Raw genomic sequence first — 16,480 nt, forward strand, 5'->3', positions numbered from 1 at the left:
TCTTGTTTGTTTAAGCAGTTTCTGCCTGCAAAGGGTTTGGGGGGCATGCTCTGTAAAATGTGAATAGGATTTTTTTTTATTGTTTCATTTACTTGAAAAATATACTTATATACTAATCTCAGTTTGAAGTTAAATAAGAAATTGATGTTTGCGTAATCCTAATAAGCTTCTTTTTTCAGAATTCGAAGATCAAAGATCAAGATTTTTCGCTGAACACGAAAGATTTGATGACTTCATGGAAATGCGTGAAGGTTTGGACCTAATTGGAGTAAGTTCCTTCAAGGAATACATGGTAGCTTATAGGTAAATATCAGGTTCTTTTTACATCATAAGGTGTTCAAAAATCCACTTCGAAGTCAGTCAAAACCATGGAGAACAAAGTGACTAGCGGAGATTTTATAACGCAAACTCTCCTAAGAAAGTAGCGCGCCAAAATGCGGGTTTTCGGGACGAGGAATGTTACTAACTCCGCCTGCCTTAGGTTAGTTGACCTACAAGAAAGCACCTGATCTGCCTGCTTTATGGTATCTCCGCTATATTTCCTTCCTCATTGGTCAAAATTAATGAAATACCTCTTCAGATTGGCATTAGTCATTTGTTTTAATTTAATAGTTAAGAAGTGTTCTAAGTTCAAAATTACTAGAGTGAATTTTTTAACACCTTATACTACGTCTTTCTTTGTTAGACAATGCTAAAGTATATGAGGTTTAAGTCATTTGTATTACAGGGACGCTGACCGTTGTCCTTGGTACTCGTCACAGCTGCTATTCTGGACTCTGTCCTGTCTTCTTCTGTCGTGGCCTCTTCGCATACTTATAGAGTGTAATACTGCTTATGTACATTATACGGTATGTTGATCAATTCACCTGTAATTAATGTTTTATTAGTACAATAGTAACACTCGCAAAAACGTATTAATTGCTTTACGCATTAAAAAGCTAAAGCGGAATGTTTATTGTTGGCAGTATAATCTATACATATAATAAATCTGTAAAAAAACTGTGTCTGTACATTGAATATATTTAAAAAATAATAATTGGGTGGGGTTTAGAAACAGTAATGGAGCACAAATCCAAAAAAAAAATTCTGTCTGTATGTCTGTATGTCTGTTTGTTTGTACACGCTAATCTTCGGAACTACTGAACGGATTTCAATGATTTTTTCTGTGTTGTATCAGTATTAAGCCTGGTCAACATATAGGCTATAATTTATCTTCGAAACTTGAAGACCTGATGCAGAACACCAACAGACCAACAAAACTATAAGAGATACAAAAATGATGCCATGGCAAAAATTGTTTCATATGATGAGCATTTTCAGCTGAGATAATAAATTTTAAGATCTGGAACACCTGATGTGGAACCCCAAGAGCCCAGCTTCTCTGTACCATATACAGGTATGACGTTTTAGCAAAAGTTGTTCAATTTGATAAGCACTTTCTATTGACTTATACAAATTGAAGATCTAAAACACCTGATGTGGAACTCCAGGAGCCCAGCTAGACAATAGCATATAAAGATATGACATTTTAGCAAAAGTGGTTCAACCTGATAAGCACTCTCTATTGACGTATATACATCGAAGATCTGGAACACCTGATGTGGAACTTCAAGAGCAATACTACACTTGAAATGTATAGAAATGAATGTTATGAAATAGGTATGGTGAATCAAAAAAAGTAATTAGTCCGTATTTAGATAATCCTAAAATAATGGACACGTATTTTTTCTTTTCTCCTTCTCAAAAACAAATAAAAACGAAAATATAACTTGAATTTCGTGTTAAGTCAATGCTTAGTACAAATTTTACATACCTAGACGTGGCGTCACGAGCCCCCACTCTCCGACTTTGTTGCGTTATATCTCATCATTATTTTGTATGTCTCTTCCAGACCTCGGGACTACAGAGTTCCGAATTTTTGGGAGGCAAACGTGGGGCCGAAGCCAACACTCTGAAGCCCTTTTGAGACAACTTTAATGAAATGGTGAAACAAAACCGACGATTATTCCTTTATACACTATAGAAATGAACCCGAGGACAATCCCCGGTGGACATCGTTAAAAAAAAGTCAATCCCCGGTTCTGTGCTATACCATTGCTAACTGTTGATGAAAACTACTTGGGATATGAGCGGCTGAAGTGTGAGGATACCTCGGCGGATTTTAAACGCAGATTACGCGCTCCCTGTGGGTCACTTACCACGAGGCACCTATCCTCCGAGCAGGGCTACTTACCCTGCTCTAGCGACTCCACTCTGGACGGCCAAGCCAAGCCAGAGGCGTGAGACCTACCCCCGTCATGGTTCACTCCGACCGGCCGGAGATGGGGGTCAGTATACTCTCCCTGGAGAACTCAGTATATATAGCCCACCGGGGTCGCTACTCCCCGTCATCAGCCTCAGATATCCTGCGGTGCTTATATCTCATTATTATTGTCGTTATTATCTCAAGAGCCTTTGTCCCAATTATGTTAGAGTCGACTTCCAGTCACGATGCAACTGAGTACCAGTGTTTTACAAGGAGCGACTGCCTATCTGAGCTCCACAACCCAGTTACCCGCTCAACCCAATACCCCTTGGTAAAACTGGTCAGACTTACTGGCATCTGACTACCCATAACGACTGCCAAGAATGTTCAATGACAGCCGGAACCTACAGTTTATACGTAGAAAGTACATACGAACTTAGAAAAGTTGCATTGGCAGGTACTTGCCAGACCTGGAATCAAAGACGTACGCTCATACTTGAGAGATTGGTTCTCTACCCACTAAACCACCACGACTTACACTAAGTCATCACGACTTTGTTATCTCAGTAACATTTAATGTTTTTTAATTAACGTATTAATACGTGTAATATTTTTGCCACACACAACTTAAAGGCGGACTAATTAGAATCACTACTTTTATTCCTATGGTCACGTCTTTTGCGGTTCAGTTCTCAGCGTTTTGTTTAGTCTGCTGTGCTTTTGCCGTTGAAGTACAAAAATTAAATATATGGAACGTTTCTAATGGCTATGCGTATTCCGTTGTTTTCAAGTCAACGGGCCCTTAAAATTCAATATCAGACGGTTCAGATCTTTGATTTTGCTGACCCCGTAGTCGCTGGCATAAGGGACTTTATCCGCGTACGAAGTCGCGGGCAGAAGCTAGTACCTAATATTCGTGTAAATACTACACAAAGCTCCATGAAATTCCGGTAGTTTCCGAAAATGGTAATTCCCTTTCGTGAAAACAATAAGCTTTGATCTTGTTATTTGATAAAAGCGGATTGTTATACAATATACAAACATGTTAACTAAAATTGCCTCGAGCCTCTGTTTCAACCCAGATATTTACTTGATTGTCCATTATTTTGTTACAGATTACTAAAATATTCGGCACTAACTACGAGTTGGACCCCAGTCGGCAGTTAGACATTGATACTCACTTATCAGACACACTGCCGCCAGTGACTTCCAACAACTACGCGTGGGCGCTCGCTGACGAACAGAGCGCAGTCCTGTGCTCCGCTCCCCGTCCGCCTCGTACCTTGCCCCTCTCACATGCTTCCACTGTGGACAGTCTCGAACTGTTCGCGGCCATACGTGGCAACTGTGCCTTAGTACCCTCCTACTCAGAAGCTATGAGAATCGACGCTGCACTAAGAGAGGAGCCGGCAGCTGACACCAATACAGACAATGCGGCCGCTGGTGTCGTTATCGACATGGAACCCGAAGCTAGATCATCACCACTTCGAACAGCAAAAGCAGCGTCTTTCGACGAGCCTCCGCGAAGGCCGAAAGTCACTATCGCTACCACACATTCTACTCATAATATATCTGCAACTGCCAGGTCAAACGAAGCTAAGCAACAAAACAGGCGTTCTTGGGCAGGAGTCCTTACAACTGCTCGCAGCGCTAGACAAATTTTAGAAGAATTCAGATCATCGACATCGACTACAAGCTACGAACAAATGCCAGAACCTCAAGTAAGTGAGAACGGAGAAACCACGTTGTATTTTTCTAGAGAATTATCACCTACTTGTTCAAGAGATCCATTTGGCGGCCGTGCACAAACTACACCTACTGACGAGCCTCCTTCATACGAAGAGGCTCTTAAAATGCCTGCGCTTAGGAAATTAACGAGGTCCATTACGGGGACTAATTTGGCCGGTCCCAGACGAGCATTCTTGCGAGATGTGCTCACGAATAGGAGGTCGTGCCTGGAAGGTGTCGGCGTATTAGCAGGAACTAAGGTAGTTAGGTTGCCGTACAGCGAATCCGGTGACGAGACGCCTCTATAGCGCTTCAATACAGCTCGTGCAATTACTGACTTTATATGGTGCAATAAAATGTTATAGGTACTTGAATGAGAGACAACCGTATTGTGTGAATTAGATAAAGCAGTTAATAGTGATAGTGTTTGTATTAACGTGTTTATACGCTTCGGAATTGTAGGATATATGACGAATGAGCTTGCCGCTAATTAAATTATTCATATTGTCGTAAAAGGAATTTAAGACGGAATTTCAAGATTATGTACAATTAACAATTTGTTTGCGTTGGTTTGTAAAGATGAATTTCTGTCAGTAAATAATGGAGTACGTAAGCTGCATACTATATTTGGTTTAGTCTTGTAGATAGTAATATGTATAAGTATAAATTCAATGTAACTGGTCCACCTGACTATTCAAATACCTACTGTAACATGCCGTCAAATATTCAATCGTCAAATAAAATTAATTAAAATCTCATCAATTGCTATAGCAAGCTTTATAAAGCTTGTTACTACAAATACATGTTCATACGTCTGTTTCATTATTGAACTTGCATAGGACAATGTCAAAAACATTTATTAGTTTGTAATAACTTTGAAATAACAATCAGCTTTGGAAATGAAGTTATATTTCAATCGCGAATTTTCTAGAAAGGTCTCATCATTGATTAATCTTTAAAATAACGTGATCCTATTGATCTAATGTTCATTATTCGTCACATGATTTGAAGTTACTACGAATTTTAAACAAGAAAGCAAGTAATTTAAATGTAAAGAATTATTTGTAAGTACAATGTATGTAGGTATAGGGCAGTGCCTTATATCGTTGTTATAGTTCGACATGAATATAATATTTGTAATGGAAGTTAAATATATTGCAATTAATGTATGTATTGTAAAAAGTATTTTAACGCGAGGCGTAAGCTTTACCGCACCATTAGTTAGAAGTAATATAAGCAATACCCTTTTATTACGAACGTATGAATTAAATGCACAAATACATTAACGCCGGACGTTTGAAAAATCTGATCTAAAATATAATTTTCTTTTTATTTACAACATTTTGTTTCTTATAAATGAGTAGGTACGAGTAGAGTACCCGCACATTGTAGACTTTTTAGTCAGCCGACAAATTGATCGGGCGCTTGATAAGTACGGAGTGCGCACATAACAACGACCCTTATTAAGCCACATTTTGAATTCACAATTTTCTCAACTATCAGGCGACTGTAGGTCTGCAATTTGCGGGTACTCTAACTCGTATTGAAGAAAATAATGTAATATTAAGAATGTCTTCAGGCGTAAATGTTTTTCAATGAAAAATAATTGCTTTGATTTTTTTCTAAATGTCTGAACCGAACGTCAATTTCGTTTGATGTTTTAATCAAAATATTATAAAAAAATCTGAATTAAAATGTACCAATTTCAGTTTAACAGTTTATGTAATAATATTTAAACATGTATGTCTACTGATGATTAAAAAATAGTTGACTTAATTTTTCTTGTAACTTATTTTAAAGTGAAGATATTCTGTAGGTATAAGTATTTTTTTTTTGGTATTAGAATAAAATAGACTATTAATATTTCTGTCTGATCTAATTATTTATTTGGTCATGTTCAAATGTTGTATAAATAATCTAAACGGTAGGCAATCGCCAAAGTGATATTAAAATAAGTAGCTTATTAGGCTCGATTCAATTAATGGCTTATCCATGGAACCAATTAAGGTACTCACTATTGAATAATTTAAATATTTTTATTCGTATTTATAAAATTATTTTATTTGTGATCAGATATTTATGATTATGCATTATATAGGTTATTGAGATATAAGCAATTATATATTTACCGTAGAACAAAAAACTTGTCGAAATTACACAAATTTATCTTTTCCATTGAATTATATCCGTGTATACATTTTCTGTTATTTAGGAGTTTGGTATTTCATTTGTACAATTAATACTTTAAAATGTCCTGTTATAGTGCTAGGTACATATTCAGGCTTTTTATAAACCTACTTTTGAATACTAAATGAAGGCTTTATTTCTGTGTATGTCAACGCTTATTGCTAGAGTTTAGGCCCCATCACAATATACAAAAATTCAGTAATTCCAAATTTCAATAAGCCTTCACCAAAAATATAAATACTTAGGTGATGCTGTTTTTTCGTAATACTTGTAAAAGATTATTTCCTTGATTGTATTTTACTGACATATAAATATTCTCATGTGTACCCGTCCAAATATTCTCAAATGGATAACTAATTAACATATTGTATACCTATACAATTTTTTGTTCCGACTTTAAGTTCACATTTGAAAACGCTTGTAAATAAAATAGTATTTAAGGTAAAGGAACAAATTATAAATTATATAAAGTGCCAATGAAGTTATTTGTATAATACGGTTTGAATTAAACATTGGAGCGATTCAGAGTTGCGAAGTAACTTCGAGGGATACTACGGGAGCACGCCTCGCGGTATTGGATTTGTTCAAGTTCCTCCGCGGGCTCTCTGCGATCGCCATGTTCACGACTTTCCACGATATATATGGAAATTGTATCAAACTTCTCTTTTCCGTGTTCTCGTAGTACCAACATCCAATTCAGTGTTACGTCGCATAAATATAAAAGCTGTATAAACTACCAATCTATGTATCTAGATTTAATTAAGTAATACACCATAGATTAATACAATGCTTTTACTGTTGTGTAAAACAACGTTTTATTGTAATATTGGGTACTGTTTAGTTATAACGCTAAAAATTAAATATTTTTGATTGTAAATTAATGGGCGAACCAAAAAGTTTATTATTTTCAATAAACTGTGTTACAAATTATTTTGTTTCTTTTTTTACTCCCACTCACGGTTAGAAAGATTGCTAAAGTGGGCTTTTGGTGCGGAGGAAAACAGTGAGGCGAAAAAAAAACAGTCCAATTCAGATATGAAAACACCTGGCACTCTCATGAAAAGGCAGGAAAAATCTGCTTTTATTTCTTTTTACAATTTTACAGACAAGGTTACGGTAATACACAACGCGGTGATACCTCGGCAGGCGCTTTCTACTTCGCCAAATTGGAAATACGAGAATGATATTAGAACCCAACACTTCCTTGTCAGATAACACAAAGGAATATTTTGTTTTGCCCTAAAATCTGTTTCTTTTCAACCTGGAAATAACATTAAATTACAATTGAGAGCATTAAATTTGTTTTTATTTTTATTTTGGTAAAAAGATTATAAGTAAATTATAAAGTGTTATCGTAGAAACTGTAATGTTTCTTTCTTGTCTTAATTTCAATAATGATTCGATTAGTACTTAAAAATAATTAATAGGTAGGTACTTATTTTTACTTACACAAAAATCAGAATTCAATAACAAAGCTACTGATAAATAGGTATATCAATTGGTAAAATATACTTAGGTACTTAATATCCAAAGGAGGTACCTTAAGTAGGTACCTGTATATAGGTAATGGTATATTGAATTCAAAGTTCTGATACTGAGCAAATAAATATTTCTAATACTTCATAATATTTAACTGCTCTCAGACAGACAGGAATAATTATATATCAGCCAATATATTCCTCAAACTAACCCATAAAATACCAAGTTACCTCAACATTCTTACAAAAATACATACGTCAAGAATATACGAGCAATCCCACAAAATAAATATCATCTGATAAGATCTAGTTTCGTGGAATCTCGCGGCCATAATGACGTCACCTCTATATTCTCGGCTCAACGGGCTCAGAGATGTTTTGATGCAGCGAAATAAAATCAGACCGGGTCGAAAACATTTTAAGGAGTGAAATATTATTTGATATTTGTTTTTTTTTTTATATACATGTTATGTGAGCTACTTCTATGGATGAAAGACTAATTTCATACCAGCGCTTTTCCCAACTATGTTGGGGTCGGCTTAAATCCTAACCGAATGCCGCTGAGTACCAGTGTTTTGCATGAAGCAGCTGCCTATCTAACCTATTTAACTGGTCAACCCGATACCCCTTGGTAAGACTAATTTATCTATATGATTTTGTAAGTTCAGAATCATACTGGCATTTCTAAGAAAACAAAGCCATGTATTAATTGATTCAAGATCTCTAAACAATTAAACGGAGAGAAAAAAGCAAATTGAAACCTATTATAAAAGTATACCCAACAGATTTGTTCAGACTTTGAAATGTCTTGGGAAAACATTTAGATAACGTACGTTGCACCGTTACGGCAATGAGATTATGGCTAGGCAGGAAATTAATCTTTAATACCTGAGAACTTGTACAACCTGCAGTAAAAAAGATACCAGTAAAGCTCAAGGCGAGAGCTTATTTACGAGCTTTTCATGGCGAGAATAAAATCTGTGAATAAATCACAAGTTTATTTTCATTCTGTTTTTTCACGCCATTGAATTTTCCCTTTCGTGGTTGCTGTAGGTGGCACAAATGTCTCAAAATAATATTAAGATTTCACACCGCGTAGATTTCAAAATATTGTACCTCCCACAATTTACTATTTAAATAAATAATAAATAATGTCGGGACACCTTTTCACACACGGTCGGTTAGCCCCATGGTAAGTTATTAATTAACTTGTGTTATTGGTGCTAACACAACTGATAAACTACATATAGCTATATAAATACGTATTTATAAATACATATTGTAACACCCAGACCACGGCCAACAAGCATGCTCATCACACAAATGTCGACCGAACCGGAAATCGAACCCGAGACCTCAGGTCAGGCAGTCCGGCATGGTGACCATTGCGCCATCGAGGTGGTCAAAAATTACTATTATATTATGGTATTTGTTTACTAAATACAGAAATAAATCGAACCAATTTTTTTTTTTTGTAGCGTCGCCCTTAGTATTCATAATAATATTAAGAAATCAATTTGCTCATTAGAATTCAGACAGCTCTCAGCTCGTTCACGGTAATCCAATTATTCGTTGCCAGTACCAACAGAGATTTAAATATCGTAGAACCTCATTTGGAGAGCTAGGTCATCATCATTGGCCACAGAGCATCTCGGACAGATGATTGTGGCAGTGCTTGTCAATGCGGTTATTAGTGCCGCAAGCACTTTCTTCTTTCTTTTATGACTAAATAAGCCAATAGCTGCACGACACTTCTTGCCGCATTTGTCGCAGGTGAAGCGCGGGTCGACCACGGGTGCAGCGTTCTTAATGCGAAGCCTTTTCTGCTTAATGTTGTCGAGCCAGGCTTCGTCATATATTGCAGTTCCGGTGCGCAGGTCGCGTCTCCATAAGAGCCTCTCATTGGCGCGTGCTTCCCAAGAATTAGCGTTGATGTTGAAGCTGTCCATGTCACGTTTGCAACAATCCTTGAAACGTAAGTTTGGACGACCCACTCGTCTTTTTGCATCAGCAATCTGCCCGAGCATGACTTCACGTGGCAATCTTTCGGTGTCCATACGATGAACGTGTCCCAGCCAGCGAAGTCTTCTCTGTTTCAGAATTGCTAGGATGCTGTTGCAGTTGGTCTTGCTTAGGACAGCTTCGTTAGTCACCCTGTCCTTCCAAGTGACACCGAGTATCGCGCGCAAGCAGCGCATGTGGAAAGCGTTAAGGCGACGTTCTTGCTTGGAGTAAGTGGTCCATGTTTCCGAGCCGTATAGTAGCGTGTTGAGTACGCAGGTTTTGTATACAAGGATCTTGGTAGTAATGGTGAGCTTGTTGTTTCTCCAAACACGCGTAGAGAGTTTGCCAAAGTTGGAAGCCGCTCTTCCAATGCGAGTATCAATTTCCTTATCGTTACAAAGATTGGATGTTGTAGTAGATCCGAGATAGCAAAAGTGATCAACAATTTCTAGAGGAGTTCCATCGAGCGTAATATGAGGTGGATGGTCGACGCCTTGAGCCATGATGACAGTTTTTTTGGTGTTTATACTCATAGAATATAGGCGGCAAGCGTGATCAAATCTATTTACGAGTTCCTGTAGTTCTTGTTCAGATTTAGCTACTAGAGCTGCATCATCAGCATACAGTAGCTCGCGGACCAGTATGTCATATCGCTTGTTTTTTGATTTCAGATGTTGGATATTGAAAAGTCTTCCATCTTTTCTCGTGTGTAGGTGAATTCCGACATCACATTGTTTAAAGGCCTCTATCAGTATAGCCGAAAAGAAGATACCGAAAAGGGTAGGCGCTAAGACACAGCCTTGTCTTATGCCACGGTTCATGCTGAAAGCTTCTGTAGTAAGGCCGTCGAAGATAACAGAACCTTGCATGTTGTCGTGGAAAGCCTTGATTAGGGAAAGTAAGGCACCCTATTCTAAAAAGTATGTTGTATAGGCCTTGTCTACTTACAGAGCTAGGTAAATAAGACGATATCCTATTCTGACGAACATCTTAAAGGTCAGGTTGGAGTATGTAAGTATATGTATTTAATCATCAGATCGATGTTAACATGTCTCAATTTCTATGAAGTAAAACACGCCAGAGTGAATTATTTAAATTACTAGCTTTCCGCCCGCGGCTTCGCCCGCGTGGAATTCGGTTCACCCCTCCCGCTGTGGGTTAGCAGCGGTGAGGGAGTGTCAGACTCTTACTGACTAAAATCGTCGTGTTCCGTCCTAGGCCTTTTATATACCAGGGCCGCGGTACCTCTTTCGAACAACCCGCAGCCGCGGCTGGCCCTGGCGTTACTGGGCCCCACTGATTTCAAAACAGACTAATTCGCGGCGAACCTTAACACCACGATACAGAAAAGCACAACGCCATCTATCGAGCTATCGAGAAGCTCGCGATTGAACAATGAGCTACAGGTTAAAGCGCGAGATATCATTGCACTTCTTACGTATCTTAAAAAAAACAACGTCACCACGTTTTAAAAAGCTATCATTCCACTTCTTATGTATTTTAAAAACACATCGTTACCACGTTTTAAAAACACCCAGCGCCATCTATCGCATACCTCAAGAACGAAATAACTTAACTAATACTTATACCAATTAGTAATTCGTTGAATTATAGTTAATTCAGGATAAGTAGATGTAAAAAAAACAGTTAAGACGATAAAACAAATCGTACGTCATCCCTCGGGAATTCCTCATTTTCGAGGATTCATTATCGTATCATTTAGCTTCTAAATTTATATGTTCATATTCGTTTGCAATATATAAGTAGATGTAAAAAAAAACAGTTTAGACGATTAAACAAATTGTACATCATCCCTCGGGAATTCCTCATTTTCGGGGATTCATTATCGTATCATTTAGCTTCTAAATTTACATGTTTATATTCGTTTGCAATATATTACCTTGTTTTAAACGACACACAGCGCCATCTACAATCCATCCATCAAGCAAACAATATTTTTGTTTTCCCTCGGGAATATCTATTTTTTTCGGGATAAAAAGTACCCTATTATTTAATCCGGACTTCTAACTTTACGTCTGCAAAATTTCAAAGCAATCGGTTCAGTAGTTACGGCATGAAAGCGGAACAAACAAACAAACAAACAAACTCACTTTCCGATTTATAATATTAGTAAGGATGTTTTAATTTTTTTTAAAATATTTATTTCTTTTGTTAACTGCGTGGCTAATATTAATAAAACATTTTCCATACTCAAGTACATGTTTATTATTATTGTAAAACTTAAACTAAAACTATTTAAAAAACTAGACACCTTAAGTTAATGTATTGATTTTTAACCCGTAAATGAAAATAGGAACTCCTCCAATAATGATGAGACTCCAAAAATGGTGAAGTAAATCAATTACTTAGATTTTTCTTCTTAGAATTAAGATAATTAAATATACACCGTATACAGGATACAATGTTATAATATTAGTTGTTTAATTTTTTTTAAGGCAATGATAAAAAACTAAGCAGAACAGCTTTAGTCTGTTTAAATATTATATCTACATCTTATTTTATGAAGGGCAAAACATTTTTGTGTTTTTTGTTTGCACACGGAAGGCTCCGAAACTAATGAGCCCATTTGAAAAATTCTATCACTGTTGGGAAGCTAGACTATTCCAGTACCATAGGTTATATTTTGTCAGGGTACAGTGACAAATTTGTCCGGGACGCGGGTGAAACTGCGGTGAAGCAGCAATTAGTTAATATAGTAATGCGTAAGATAAAAAATAATTCAATTACGTAAGAACTTACAATCAGTCAGTTTCATACTCTTTTCACAACAAAGGGACAAAATGCGAATCGGTTACATCTATAAGTGTTACACTAACACAATAATAACAAAAAATACGCTATTTCATAAATTTCACTTTTAAGCTTGCTTGTTTTTTAAGTAATTTATTTTTTTCCTCAGGACTTAGGCTGTGGTACTTTTGTAATGCGTTTTTTATGCTGCTAATAATACGCACCCTGTCTGCCTTATCCATATTCATTTTATACCCATACTCTTTGGTATAACATACCAAGGTATCTCTTGCATTCACATCCAGACCTGGCCTGGCCTCCAAGTTATTCTTGCTACCACGTTTGGGAACACTACCGGTAAAAGAACAAACGAATAAAGCTTCCATTTTAAAAATTTCTTCAAGCAGAGCTCTGGCCAATTTTGTAGCATCTTGGCTTGTCTTTTGGCATTTAATGAGACCTTCTTTGGAAACATAAACACCTGTGTGTGGCATAAGTTCTACAAGACCTGGACACGGCCCTGGATATAGAATAGTCCATTTAGTATCTCCAGTACTGTAACGTGATGCATCAAACGGTGGCTGTGATTCAGAAATTTTTTTGAATCTTTCCTTATCGTCTTTCGACTCCTTCTCTGATACCTTCGATACTTCTTCCTTGACTTGTTGAAAGTAATTAACTGCATTGTCTAAAATTGACATCGTTTTTTTATATGATTCATTAAACTCGGTACAAAAGTTTCTGCATTGATTATGAACTTCGACATTAATTTGACATAGGTTTGTGTCCGAAATGTCCACATCGTCATTTTCATTATTGTTAGACGGTTCAAACTGATTTGATCGATTACTCTCAGAAACCTTTCTATTAGATCTTCCTTTTTTTACAGTCGATTTATTTTTTAAATTTAATTCATAGCCAGGAACGTAATCTGAATCTGAAGAATCATCAATATGGCGGTAATAGCCATCAGGCTTAGACGACTGAGCTCGAGCATACCTTCTTGATGTTGTGGGAGTGTCATTATCTTCTATTTCCGTATCATTAGATATACTTTCAGATTCTTCTGATGAACTTGACGAGGATGGCGATTCATGTCGATCACTATCTTTACAAGAACCTAACATTTCCATTAGTTTTGATATTTGCAATTTAATCTCGTCTGTCTCATCTTTGCTTCTTTTGGCTTTAGCTTGTTTGTTTTGCGTCTTATCGCCAGAATCAGTTTGTTTGCGTTTAATTTTTTTCCAAGATGATTTTTCTTTTTCTGAAGTAGTTTTTGTTTTTTTATTTTCTGCAAGAAAAACGTGTACTCAGATCAGTGAGATTAGTAATATTATATTAAGGTCCGTTTTTCACTGTTTACCGATAAAGTGTCAGTTAGTTATCCAATTTTAATACTATCTGCTTAATAAAGGCTGCTTACAATTTCTTTCAGATATCGCTATCTGAGACCTGTGAAACTATAAGTCATAGTTTATCTGTCAGATAAGTCCTGATAGGCTATCATAAACTTTATCAGTAACCGGTGAAACTGTCCATTATATCTTCAAGTAAGAAAATAATTAATCTAAATATGATAGATAAGGAGGCATACATGGAACTAAGATGTGATGTCTTCTCCAAGTTCTTAATTACCTGGTTTACTTTTCTCTGACTGATCTTCAGTTTTATGTTCATCTCCTATATTTTTGTTTTTCAGTACCAGAAAAGCGTCTGCTTGAGAATCTATAAAAATTTCTTTGTTGTTAACACAAATAAATAGGTAGGTGGGGATACCCAATATACATAATACAGTGTCCGTAGATATTTAAATACTAAAATTAATATTAGACAAGTAAAATTATATTTTGATAGGAATGCTATTGTCCTATTGTATATTTCCATAAATCCTACTAATATTATACATTTGAAAGTTTGTGAGAATGTATATTTGTTATTCTTTCTGCTTTTTTAACACACCACGCGAGCGAAGCCGCGGGCGGAAGTTAGTTATAGTATATAAATAAATTGTAAGTATTACGTCCATAGTTAGTTCAATTTAGATAACTTTTGTTTATTTTGTCAACATACAACAACATCTATGTATAAAAATTAATCCCCATATCCCGTGGCCAAGCCATCTAAAAGTTTTAGATGGCTTGGCCATTTTCAGCTATAATGGGTTTTAGACTAAAACCCATTATAGCTGAAAATTAGAGGGGAAATAGCTTACACACGGTAGAAGGTCATAAGTAGGATAGTTTTTGCCACCATCCGGCTACGGGAAGCAGTTATCTCGGGAAGCGGGTGAAACCGCAGTCAGAGAACTTACCCGTAGCATGTACCACTTTGCCAAACAATGTAGGCCATCTTTTATCCAAGGATTGGTTAATGACTCTTGCAATATTATCTCTTTGTTCGGAAGGATATCCAAACACGACGTCGTCATTATCACAGTCTTTCACCTTTATCCAAGTCCTCGGTATACATACATATTGTTCAAGGTCATCATTTCTCTGGCTTAATATTTTTATAACCACAAATCTCTTGTATTCATGCGCCATTATCTGTAAATAATATACAATTGTTTAATAAAGTAAATCTTTATTATCAGTTAAAACCTTTCAGTTTATAAGTTGTAATGATTAGTGTTCTTCTGTGGTCAAGATTTATTTATTTGATTAAAATAAAATACGGCTCTGATTTTAAGTTATCATAAAACATGACATAACACGACCTACTTAATACAAGCATAGCCCACTTTCTATAGTATCAAATCCAGAGTTTGTCCACCTAAAGTGAGCCTCATACAAAATTCATTTATTGACACTGACACTCAAATTCCGACCTTGCGACAAACGCTAGATATGCTACTCGGAAAAAACACACGTGCATTAATATGCGATCGTCTGCATGCATGTTGATTTGTATGCATATATTTTGTATGCAGAATATTCTGGAATTTTACGAACGATTCGCCCGGGCCAGTATTACGTCATCTCGTGATTAGGGCGCCCACAAATTGCAGCGCTTCGGAAGAAAGTATTGCAGTCACTCAGCTGATCAATCGTCAATCGATCGATTGTTTCAGCCCTCGGTCAAACTAATACAGAATTTTGGTACAATATTTTCTCATTTATTACTGCAGCTACTTTGATATTCATTCTTGTACTTAATTAAATTTATAATGTATAATGACCATTATTATGAAGTAAATAAAAATTCGTTCAAATTTTATTTTTATGATGGAAATTGTAACACAAACCTAACTATCGTAGATGTATGAATATTGTTATTTCATAAAATGAAATTTATCTCAAAACATTAAAATTTACAGGTACCTATTGTTATTGTTTGGAATGCCTCTAAATAATAAATAAAAATATTCAGAAATGATTTCTAGCTACAGTCAAATTGTTTCCTAAACAGTACACAATGTCATTTAAAAAAAAACTATAATAAAATTAACGTTGACACAGACGTTGACATCGGATAAAAATAGTTTCTCGCTGAGGGATTCCCTGCCGCAAAAAAACAAGCGCGCCTCAAGGTCGCGGGACCTCATATCGTCGTAGTGGGAGCGCTTAGCAGCCATTTAAAAAACAGGTTCGTGCCAAAACTTTATGAATATGCAATTAAAAATAAAGATGAAAAATCATGCTCAAAAATATACATGAGCTTACCATAATCAAAATTCTGTTATACAAAACAATTTTATTATATTTTTAGTGATAATATCGTTCGATACACTTATTAGAGACGTGGCGGCCAACTTGGCGCGCGCCGATTACTGAGTGCCGATCTGCCGAATGATCACGCGTCCTTTTCTTGCAAAACTTTAGTCTGGAGGGCTTTGGCCGTTGTGATCGTAAGGCGTAGTATATTATTACGCCTTTGTTTTATGTCAACCAGTTTTAAATAAGAGCCGCCATAAGATATATTTTGCATTAATTTACTAACATTGTTCCTCTCATTCACAATCTTAATATGTAACTAGGTACCTAGGTACCTATAGGTTTTTTGATTCCGCGCGTTATCCACTACTCTCTTACTCGTCTACTGTTAAGAGTGTTGTTGTTATTTTTATGTATTTATTATATGAATT

General features: G+C 36.2%; 3 protein-coding genes across 6 annotated transcripts in view; 1 reads left to right on the forward strand and 2 right to left on the reverse strand.

The window, feature by feature from the left end:
- LOC124636591 (transmembrane protein 151B-like) overlaps window positions 1–6,893 on the forward strand; it is a 52,617-nt gene extending 45,724 nt beyond the window's left edge. For 2 of the 4 annotated variants that reach the window (XM_047172747.1, XM_047172749.1), the window contains exons 6-8: window positions 180–303; window positions 713–848; window positions 3,361–6,893. In XM_047172747.1, coding sequence (XP_047028703.1) covers window positions 180–303; window positions 713–848; window positions 3,361–4,281 — 1,181 coding nt within the window. In that variant the 3' untranslated portion in view covers window positions 4,282–6,893. The remainder of the gene's footprint in view (window positions 1–179; window positions 304–712; window positions 849–3,360) is intronic. The other 2 variants (XM_047172748.1, XM_047172751.1) reach the window with 1 other exon arrangement.
- A 1,705-nt stretch (window positions 6,894–8,598) lies between these two features.
- LOC124636666 lies at window positions 8,599–10,511 on the reverse strand. The gene is made up of 2 exons (XM_047172828.1): window positions 9,345–10,511; window positions 8,599–8,616 (listed from the first exon to the last, which is right to left on the reverse strand). Exons 1-2 carry the CDS (start codon window positions 10,509–10,511, stop codon window positions 8,599–8,601), a joined length of 1,185 nt encoding a protein of 394 aa, XP_047028784.1.
- A 1,718-nt stretch (window positions 10,512–12,229) lies between these two features.
- LOC124636332 lies at window positions 12,230–16,174 on the reverse strand. Its single transcript, XM_047172386.1, has 4 exons — window positions 16,059–16,174; window positions 14,708–14,942; window positions 14,032–14,121; window positions 12,230–13,687 (listed from the first exon to the last, which is right to left on the reverse strand). The coding sequence occupies exons 1-4, from the start codon at window positions 16,059–16,061 to the stop codon at window positions 12,501–12,503; spliced, it is 1,515 nt and encodes a 504-aa protein (XP_047028342.1). The 5' UTR covers window positions 16,062–16,174; the 3' UTR covers window positions 12,230–12,500.
- Between the last annotated feature and the right edge of the window lie 306 nt (window positions 16,175–16,480).

The sequence above is a fragment of the Helicoverpa zea genome, chromosome 14 (assembly GCF_022581195.2).
Source record: "Helicoverpa zea isolate HzStark_Cry1AcR chromosome 14, ilHelZeax1.1, whole genome shotgun sequence".
In the NCBI taxonomy this organism is placed as follows: Eukaryota; Metazoa; Arthropoda; class Insecta; order Lepidoptera; family Noctuidae; genus Helicoverpa; species Helicoverpa zea.